At 53.9% G+C, this 10,165-nt stretch overlaps 1 protein-coding gene across 1 annotated transcript in view; it reads right to left on the bottom strand.

The window, feature by feature from the left end:
- Positions 1-7,397: 7,397 nt before the first annotated feature.
- WDR18 (WD repeat domain 18) overlaps positions 7,398-10,165 on the bottom strand; it is a 69,591-nt gene continuing 66,823 nt past the window's right edge. Inside the window, exons 9-10 of the mRNA XM_015418922.1 lie at positions 9,686-9,754; positions 7,398-8,252 (exon numbers count right to left, since the gene is read on the bottom strand). Of these exons, the coding sequence (XP_015274408.1) occupies positions 8,118-8,252; positions 9,686-9,754 (204 nt within the window). The 3' untranslated portion in view covers positions 7,398-8,117. The remainder of the gene's footprint in view (positions 8,253-9,685; positions 9,755-10,165) is intronic.

Raw genomic sequence — 10,165 nt, forward strand, 5'->3', positions numbered from 1 at the left:
TGTGGTTTGGAGAATGAAGCGTGCTGCACATGGCTAGCCAAATGCGCTGTTCTTGGTTATGTGCGTGTTGAAAAGGCGGAGGCTCCCAAGCGAGAGGCGGTGGTGGGGAGAGAGGACATGTCGGAGCTGATGCACTTGGAGAGTTTGCATTAACAGAAAATTAGCCAGGAAGCCAGCCTCCCTATTAAGCAAACCCCAGACCGGATCATTTATCTGCTCGGCAGCCAATTAAGGAAATTGACTGCAGCCGCGGACCAGGGAGCCCAACCTGTTCTCTTTGGCTCTGCCTGCCACCCAAGGGGGAAAGGATCCATTGGGCTCAGCCACCTGGGATCCCCAGGGCTGGAGCTGGAAAGGGGAGGCTATGGCAGGCACAGAGGGACCCTCACAACCGAGGGGGCCACACGAGAGGGGTTTACAAAATTATGCATGGAACAGAGATGGCAGCGGAAGCAGTACTTTCCTCCCTTTTGCACAATACAAGAACTCGTGGGCAGTCGGGTCAGAATGGGCTATAGGAGGTATTTCTCCACCCAGAGAGTAATGAACACGTGGAATTCACTGCTGCAGGAGGTGGTGGTGGCTACAAACATAGCTTCAAGAGGACTGGTCCATCAGTGGCTCTTAGCCACAAGGTACAGATGGAACACTCTGTCCGGGGCAGGGATGCTCTGTATTCTTGGTGCGGGGGTGGCAACAGTGTGGCATGGCACAGAGTGTTGGACTGGATGGGCCATTGGCCTGATCCAACATGGCTGCTCTTATATTCTTATGTCTGGGGCAGTGATGTTCTGTCTTCTTGGTGCTTGAGGGGGGGGGGCAACAGTGGGAGGGCATCTGGAGTTCTGGTCCCGCTGGTGGACCTCCTGAGGGCATCTGGGTTTTGGCCACTGTGTGACACAGTGTTGGACCGGATGGGCCACTCCCTGGTCCCTGCAGTTTCCTTTTAGGGCACATGCCAACTGCCGTTGACCCCCAGTGGCTTTTCATCCATATTCGATGGTCCGATATGATAAGAGAGAGAGACTGATGAGGAGGCGATGAAACGACCAAGTGTGGATTGCCAGCACTGGGGTGTGTGAAAAATTTGGTTTTCAGACCTCCGGAAAACTCACGACCCTCATCTTAGGAAGGGACCCCCGTGCGCTGCAGAGAAACGGTGTGTGTGTGTGTTTGGCTGGTGCCACAGATAGCACATTTCAGATCCTGGCCAAGCTGGCTGGCTTTTCTGCAAACGGAGGCCACACCCTAGAGCAGCCTCCCCCCCCCCCCCGCACTGTGGCTCTGTACTGCAGGGCAAGACGGAGTGTGCGCATAGACTTTCTCTCAAGGAAAACATATCCATCATTATTGAGGAAAGCCAAAGCACAGAGTGTGAGAAAACCACTGATGAGGGAGAGAAAGGAGTACGTTGCACGGAATTGGGATCGCCCGCTCCAACTCCCCTCGTACAACACCATGCAGAGGCAAATGGTCCCTGTAGATGGAAGAGGGAAGCAGCGATTGGATTTATACCCCACCCTTCACTCCCTGAAGGAGTCTCAGAGCGGCTTACAATCCCCTTTCCCTTCCCCTCCCCACAACAGACATCCTGTGAGGTAGGCAGGGCTGAGAAAGCTCGCTCGAGAACTGCTCCTGAGAGAACTTGTGACTGACCCAAGGTCACACCAGCGGCTGCATGGGGGAGGTGTGGGAAATCAAACCCGGCTCTCCCAGTTCAGAGTCCGCATTCCTAACCAGCACACCAAACTGGATGGTGCCCTTCAGACATGGGCGGCCACCGACTCTTCTGTTCCTCTGACCCTCCACTGCAGAGTGGGTCACTGATGGCACGCCGGCCACAGGAAGCCGGGTCCTCTCCCCCTCTGGCTGGACCACTCTGCAGTGCTGTACGGCCACCAGGGGCAGATGAACCATGAAGCAGACCAGGCACGTGCTTAGGACACCAGGGCCAAAGGGGGCACCACAAAGTTGGGGGAAAGGGGGAAAAGCTTCGTTTGTACAGTCTATTGTGTTATCCTATGAATACATTTTTGTATTGCTGCAACCTGCATTGTATGTCTGGTCAGACAGGTCAACAACTGACAGTTTGATTTTTAGAGTGGGCTTTACAGGGAAAAAAATAATAATAGTAATGGGCTGATCTCCTAGAGAAGATGTAATGATTTACTATTGTGAGAGAAAAGATGGAGTTACATAGAGTAAGGTGAAAACATACTGGCACTGTAAAGCTAAGAAAAATATAAAATACTATGTCTAAGTTTGAAAGTATATGGGATTTTGAAAGCTAAAAAGGTGAAGGAATATCTTAAAGGGACCAAACTGTTATTATACAAGAAATACGTGCCCACATTAGAACTGTTAAAATGTCGAAACAGCTGTTTCTTTCCCTTTCTATTTTTATGGTTATAAAACTAATTAGGGTAGCATAGATAAAATGAAATATAGCAGATAGGATATAGAAAAATGAACTATATATTGGGAATAGAATTTTGATTAAGGATATTTGTTGTGGAATATAAAGTTAAACGAGGAGGAAAAAAGAACTATGTATCTAAAGATGTTGTGAGCGAGACAATGTCTAGATATTTTAAAAACGTATTGCTCTTTCTGTTGTTTTGTGTAATCCTTAAAAACTAATAAACTTTGCCCATTTGGGCAAGTATATATATATATAAAAAAACAACTGAAATGGACTGGGTCAGTGTGGAAAGGAGGGGGGCACCAAAATTGGTCAGTGCTTAGGGCACCGGTGAGCCTTAACCCGCCCCTGACGGCCACCGTAGTTGACTGGGGCTGGTGGGGAGAACGGGTCACGTGAACACATGAACCTGCCGTACACCAAATCAGACCCTTGGTCCATCAGGGTCAGGATTGTCTACTCAGACTGGGGTAGCGGCTCTCCAGGGTCTCAGGCGGAGATCTTCCACATCACCTGCCTGGTCCTTTCCACTGGAGATTGAACCGGGGACCTTCTGCCTGCCAAGCAGAGGCTCTTCCACTGAGCCAAGGCAGCTCCCACACCTAGTACCGTCCCTTCTGTCTCAGCTGCAACAGAAGTTACTTTGGAGCCTGCATGGCTGAGCGAGTAACCGACTACCTCACCGTTGGGGTCTCTAGGAACTGGGGCAGAAACACGAGCAAACTCCTTGGCTGGTGACCCCGAAGAACGCAGCCTGGATCTGTGCTGGTAAAGGGCGACGCGGGCCTTCTGTGTCTGAGTACTCAATGCTGGTGGAAGAGAGACTGTTCTCGGGTCCGGCTTGTGAGCAACGCTCCCTCGAAGCTGTGGAGTCCTGTGAGCAAAAATTCTACTTTGTGAGCTCCTGGCATTCAAGTGGTGAGCGAGCGATTCAGCTACTGCATCATTAGCTTGCTCTGGAGCCGTCCTTCCCGAGCCGAGACAAAAAAAATCTGAGCTGGAGGCTAAAAAGCTGTGAGCTAGCTCACACTAACTCAGCTTAGAGGGAACACTGCTTGTGAGATTCCTGACTGGTGGTGGCGGCGGCGAACAGAATCTGAGGCCCTGAAGCCGAGACCCGATCAATCTTTTGTTCTGAGGGGGATGGCTCTTGGGGCCCGCCATGCAACTCAGTGTGACGCCCCACTGTCTCGGTGGGCACTGAGGGAGCCAGTCCATGCCCCAGTATGCATGCCCACCCCCGCGTAGCTTGGTGTAATGGTTAAGTGCGTGGACTCTAATCTGAGAGAACTGGGTTTGATTTCCCACTCCTCCACTTGCACCTGGCTGGATGACCTTGGGCAAGCCGTAGTTCTGGCAAGAGCTGTCCTTGAAAAAGAGCCATTTCTGTCAGAGCTCTCTCAGCCCCACCTACATCACAGGGTGTCTGTTGTGGGGCGGGAAAGGAGATTGTGAAAGGGAAAGGGAGCGGTGGCGCAGGAAGTAAGGGAAGCCTGCTTTAAACATCTGGGCGAACAGCTCCGACTGTTCGATCCCCCACCGCGGTCAGGGTGAGCTCCTGGCCCTGTGTCCCAGCTCCCGTCGACCCAGCGGTTCGAAAGCCCGTTAAAGGGCAAGTAGATAAATGGGGACCTGCTATTAGAGCAGGGGGCACCCACCTCAGTTGTAGCGGCGACGGCAGGAGAGCGGATAGCGGAGAACAATGAGCGGCGGCGGTGGCAGAGAAAAATGGCGGCTGGCGACGAGGCGATGGATGAAGGAGGCCGGACCAACTAGGCGTGGAGGCAGAGCGACGCGGCAGGCCGGAGCCTGATTTGGACAGAGACCGCTGCGAGCATGCGCAGAAGCACAAAGTGGTCCTGGCCTGGAGGCGGAGTTACGACAGCCGGAGAGGTGGAACAACAAAGACCAGCGCCGAAGAAGGGTCGCCGCCAGACTGTCCCCTCACAAGGAAGATCTGCTACAGAACAAGGGTGCCTGGTAGGAATCTCACCTTCCCGACATTCATGTGGCCCTAGATTAGGATTGTTCGGAATTAGAATTGTAAGCCGCTCAGAGCCCCTTAGTGGGGTGAGCGGGATAGTAAGTTGAAATAAATAAATAAATAAATAAATGATTGTAAGCCGCTCTGAGACACCTTTGGGTAGTGAAGGGCGGGGTAGAAATCCAATCTCTTCTTCTCCCACCCGCCTGCTTCGACGCACGGCTCCTCGTCATCCACGCACCAAGGCGGGCCTGACGTCTCTGGCTGGGCCTGTTCGGAACACCGGGAGCGGTGGAGGCGATTCCGCCTATTAAAGACAGGCCAGCTCCACGACGGGACCAGGACCAAGGCTGAACCGGCACTAATTACACTAAAAGCATTATCTAACCAAGTTGGCAGGTGTCGGAGGGACAGTCGGGACACTCAGGGGTATTAAACCACGCTTTAAATCAAAACGGGTTTTGGTGCAGGGTTACGGGAGAAGGGTGGATGGACGGAACTGCTCGCCGCTCCTTCAGGGAGGCAATGCAGATAAACACGGGAGTCTTGGATCGATGCCCCATGCACCTGGGACAACACCCCACCCCCCAGAAGATGATGCTTAAGGTTCTGCAGGTTTTTCAGCTGTTGGGAACAGCTCTTCTCTTTCTTGGTTCACATTAATTCATGTATCCCCTGCCCTTCTACCCCGGGGGTGGGGAGAAAGACCCAAAGCGGCTTACCTCATTCTCCTCTCCTCCATTTTATCCTCACAACAACCCTGCAAGGTAGGTCAGGCTGAGTGTGTGTGTGGCCCAAGGTCAACCAGTGTGCTTCCATGGCACGAGTGCGGAATTTGAACCCAGTTCTCCCAGACCAGACACTAGTCTGACACTTTTTTTTTTTGCATTTGTGTGTGTGCGTGCCTGGAAGTCATGTGATTAACACATGGGATTCACTGCCACAGTGGCGGCTACAAGCATGGACGGCTTCAAGAGGGAATTGGATAAACACATGGAGCAGAGGTCCATCAGTGACTATTAGCCACAAGGTATAGATAGGAATTCTCGGGCTGGGGCAAGTGATGCTCTGTATTGTTGGTGCTGGGGGGGCAACAGTGGGAGGGCTTCTAGTGTCCTGGCCCCACTGGTGGACCTCAGGATGGTATCAATCTAGAGAGACTTGTACTTTCAAGGACTCTTAGGTCAGTATTCAACTGGTGCAGTTGTCATGGAAGCACGGCGGCAAAACTGTTTGTTCTGTGTATTAATTTTGGTTGTAAGTAGAACTGTATAAGACGACAGTCGTCTCTAGTGTGTGATTTGTACAGTGCAACAGATTATGCTGTTTCTTTGTATAACTGCATTCGCTGTATTTCCAGTTTTGTGTGTTTGTTAACCTTGGAGAGACCGACGACTGCTAGGCCGTTGGAACAAAAGGCGGCCGGGGGGGGGGAAGAAAGAAGGGGGGGGGGGGGGGGGGGGGGGAGACAAGGAAGGTGAGAAAAGGGTGCTTGAGTCCGAGCCTGGAAAGGAAGACCCGTGGTCTGTGCGGATGGGCCAGCCACAGAGCTTCGGAACTCGTCAGAATTTCGGCTGCAGGACGTGACGGGCGGCCGCTCTCTGTGGCAAGTGCCACACCAAGGAAGGATGGACAGACCACGCATTCTGCACCGGCCGTCCCGCTAAGAGGGAGGAGCTTGCCCCCGCCACGCCAAGGGGGTTCAGGTCCAGTGAGAAGCTGTGCGGCCTCTCGAGGTTCCCCCACAACCCCAAGCAAAAACGCTGCCCTACAAGCTGAGGTGGGCAGATCGCCCAGAGGTCTTGGCCTGGGGGAAACGGCAGGCGCTTCAGGCAGTGTAGAAAAAGGGGACAGAGGGAAGCAAAAGAAAAAGAAAGAGACTGCCCACAAACGGACGCAATGGAATTGCCGCAGGAGGGGATCTCCTGTATGTGTTTGCACGGGGTCGAGGGGGGTGCCAAGGGCTCATACCCAGCAGGCCAGCCTGACGATTGAGCCCAACGGAACAGCACTGGCCGGCCAGCGTCCCTCCCCCTATCAGCTTGCGAAAGTCAGCCTCAGAGCTCAGGAGACGCTTCCTAGTTTGACGCTGCAAGTGGGGCTCCTCTCTAATCCGGGGGGACCGGGTTTGATTCCCCACTCCTCCAGAGGCAGCTGCTGCTGTCACCTTGGGTCAGTCACAAGTTCTCTCAGAGCTGGAAAATCTACAGCAACTAATCTCTCAGAGCTGTTCTCTCAGGAGCTCTCTCTCAGCCCCGCCTCAAGAGAGCTCGCTCTCAGCCCCGCCTACCTCACAGGGTGCCCATTGTGGGGAGGGGGAGGGAAAGGAGATCGTAAGCCGCTCTGAGACTCCGAGTGAAGGTTGGGGTATAAATCCAGAAGGTTGGGGTATAAATCCAATCTCCTCTTCTTCCTCCTAAACCAGATACACCCCATTTGCATTTTGCACACCCCTCTATGTACCCCCCCAGCAATATTCCCTCTAAGCTGTGGAGTCTGGTGAGCAAAAATTCTTGTGAGCTCCTGGCATTAAAACTGTGAGCGAGCGATTTGGCATAAAATTAGTTTGCTCCGGAGCCCTCCTTCCTGAGCTAAGACAAGAACGTGTGAGCTGGAGGCTTAAAAACTGTGAGCTAGCTCACACTAACTCAGCTTAGAGGGAACACTGCCCCCCAGACTGAATGGGTCGGGGGGGGGAACTGCCTCCCTCGCCCTCCGCCACCATCCGTCAGGGAAGGACCCTCATGCTGGAGGCGAACGCCACTGCTGGTGAACGGATCGACAGGACCCAAACCCCATGGTTTGCTACGCATCCAGAAGTCTTCTGGGTGCCGCGGGGGGGGGGGGGGGGAGACTCTTGCCCTGGAGGTCTCCTCTGGGCCCGCCGACGGAAGCAGCGGACAGCAGTGGCCGGCCGGCACCGCATGGGGACAGCCAGCAACTCGGGGAAAAAATTATTCCGTTTGGCTAGATTACTATAAATGGGGAATTTATTATTTTTCCCCTGGAGAGGGAAGGAAGGATTTGGAACTATGACCCCCCTCCCAAACACCCCCCCTTGCAGCCTGATTGGTTATAGAAAGAGTCACAGACGTGGGAGCGGTCGGCCACACTTCCTCGGCCAACCAGAAAGGTATATACGTCTGCACTCCGCTTGGGATGCGGCAGACTCCCTCTGGATTATACAAAGAGGTCCCCTTCTCACCCCTCAAAAAAAAAGAAAAGAAAAAGGCCACAAAAGCAGCTCTAGTAGAAAAAAGAGGCTCCGAAACAGCACCGTGATCTCCAGCTCGGCAGCACAGGATCTAAAGAGGTGCGCGGATCTGGATTTGGGGTGCCAATACGACGCACGGTGGAGGGAAGGGCCTCGCTGAAGTCACGCAGACCACTGCCTTTCTCGTGCCACCGGACGGACTCTTTTCGCCCTACAGAGCTGTCCTTTCTCAGTCTTTTCTCCTGGCTCATCTGCACGCGCCGTGGCCGGCGTTCGGCGGGAGAACAGAGTCTGGCTGGCCACACGGTCGCCGCAGCTCCTCGGGCAGGAACACGGAGAGAGAGAGAGAGGCCCACGAGGATATGCTCGCCCCCCCCGACTGCCATCTGTCCAGGAAAAAGAAAACTCGAAGCGCACGGGGAGCGTCCCCCCGCGTCCAAGCCCGGGCCTCTGCCTGCTTCTCCCCTCCCTCGAGACGCGAGCTTGGACACACGGGGCTACTGCTTGCCCGGCTTGGTTATGATGCGGCTGGAGAAGTCGAAGAGGCTCTTGTTGATCTTCCGCAGGGCGGCGACCTCCTCCGCCAGCTCCGTCACCTGGATTTTCAGCTGCTCGTGATTCCCCGTCAGGTTCTGCAAGGAAAGGGCGGAAGTTAGGGGCCCCGCGGGACTCCGCGCCCCAAGGGTGCTGCCGGAGTCCTCGACGACCCTCGCGCCTCTCATCCCCAAATGGGGCTTGGAAGAGTTCTCAATACCGGGGGGGGGGTGTGTTATTGATGTGAGAAAGCGTTTCCTGCTCTCTCCGCCTCAAAAGGTGGGGGATACGTGAGCAGCCATAATCCAACGGGTGAAGAGGAAACAGAAATGAGCAGAGACCCCGAGAGGCCTAATTCCCTCCCAGAGTTTTTCTGGAGAGGATGGAAAGGGCTCTCAAGGCCTCTCTTGGGAGGGAGTCCAGGCACACACAAAAAGCCGCTTCTGGCAATGGCTAACTTAACCTCCGGAAGGGCATTCTAATCCCTACAGATCTGAAATCGCTTCCCAGCCCCCGGCAGTCCTTATGGGGGCGTTTCCCCAACTTTTCACAAGTGACGCAGTCTTTCCCTCTGGATAAAGGTTAAGAGGCAAGCCTCAAGGTTATAGATACACAGTGCACGAGCGCACACTCTTCAGGACTGCTGGCATTACAGCCCCTAGATTACCGAGGGTGGGGTGGGGGAGAGGTTGTTGTCAGTGCTGCATGGCCGCTTCCCAAGGGTCAGGGAGAAGAGCGCCCGTGAGAGAGGGGCTTCTCAGTGGCAGCCCCACGATTATGGAACTACCCCCCCAGGGTGGTGTGCCTGACCCCCCTCGCTTCCGACCTGCAGGGGCAGTTGACTCGAGTTTTATTTAGGATTAGGTAAAGGTAAAAGTTTCCCTTGCTCAAAAGCCAGTCGAATCCGACTCTAGGGCTGCGGTGCTCATCTCCGTTTCCAAGCCGAAGAGCCAGCGCTGTCCGAAGACGTTTCCGTGGTCATGTGGCCGGCATGACCAAACACCAAGGCGCACGGAACGCTGTTACCTTCCCACCGATGCAGTACCTATTTATCTACTTGCAATTTCTTGCTTTCGAACTGCTAGGTTGGCAGGAGCTGGGGCCAGAGATGGGAGCTCACTCCGTCATGTGGCACACTCGGGTCTCGAACTGCCGAACTACCGACCTTCCAGTCTGCGGCTCAGCGTCTTAACCACTCGAGCCACCGCAGGATTACATCTGACTAATTTGCATCTATTTCTCGGCAATCCTAATCAAGCCTTTAAGTTGTGGTCTTTTTTTGTTTTCTGTAAGAAATCTTGTAAGCCCCCCTTGAGTTCCACGAGGCAGAAAGACCGCTACTAAACATTTTTAATAAGGAAAGGTTATGCCTCCACACGGGGACCTGCTACTTCTAACCGTTATTTCTCAGCAGCGTCTGGAAACCGCTGACCCATTTTAAAAAAGGGGTGCGGGTCCCCCCGAAACACACCTCTCTCTCCTCCTAACTGCCTCAAATTTGGGTATGGGGGGGGAGGTCGGGGTGCCTCACCTTCTCTCTTGTCGAACACATCTGGGAGTACAACCGCTCTGCTTTTCCCAAGAAGCTCTCGCCGGAGCCCTACAAGAGGAAAAGAAGAAAACAGTTGCGAGGTCAGGGCAGGGGTAGGGGAAGAGAGATCCAGCAGCTGCTGCACGGTGTTTCAAGGAAGCCCCTCCAAAGGAAAATGGTAAATCAACACACATCTACAGATCAAGACGAGAAGCCGTGCTGGTCTGCCTGTAGCAGCAGAAAAGAGCAAGAGTCCGGGAGCACCTTGAAGACTATCCAGATTTGTGACAGGGGAGGAGCTTTCATGAGTCACGGCTCACTTCTTCAGGTACCTCCGTACAGGGGTCATTTCGTAGAAAAAGAGGTGCAGGAATTCATTAGCATCTTATTTGCATATGCCACACCCCCTAACACCACCGGAAGTGTGTCAGAAGGCAACACCCACTGCTCAGGCTCCACTGGACTCTTTTGGATTGCTAG

Source organism: Gekko japonicus, unplaced genomic scaffold (assembly GCF_001447785.1).
Source record: "Gekko japonicus isolate JY-2015 unplaced genomic scaffold, Gekko_japonicus_V1.1 scaffold2262, whole genome shotgun sequence".
In the NCBI taxonomy this organism is placed as follows: domain Eukaryota; kingdom Metazoa; phylum Chordata; class Lepidosauria; order Squamata; family Gekkonidae; genus Gekko; species Gekko japonicus.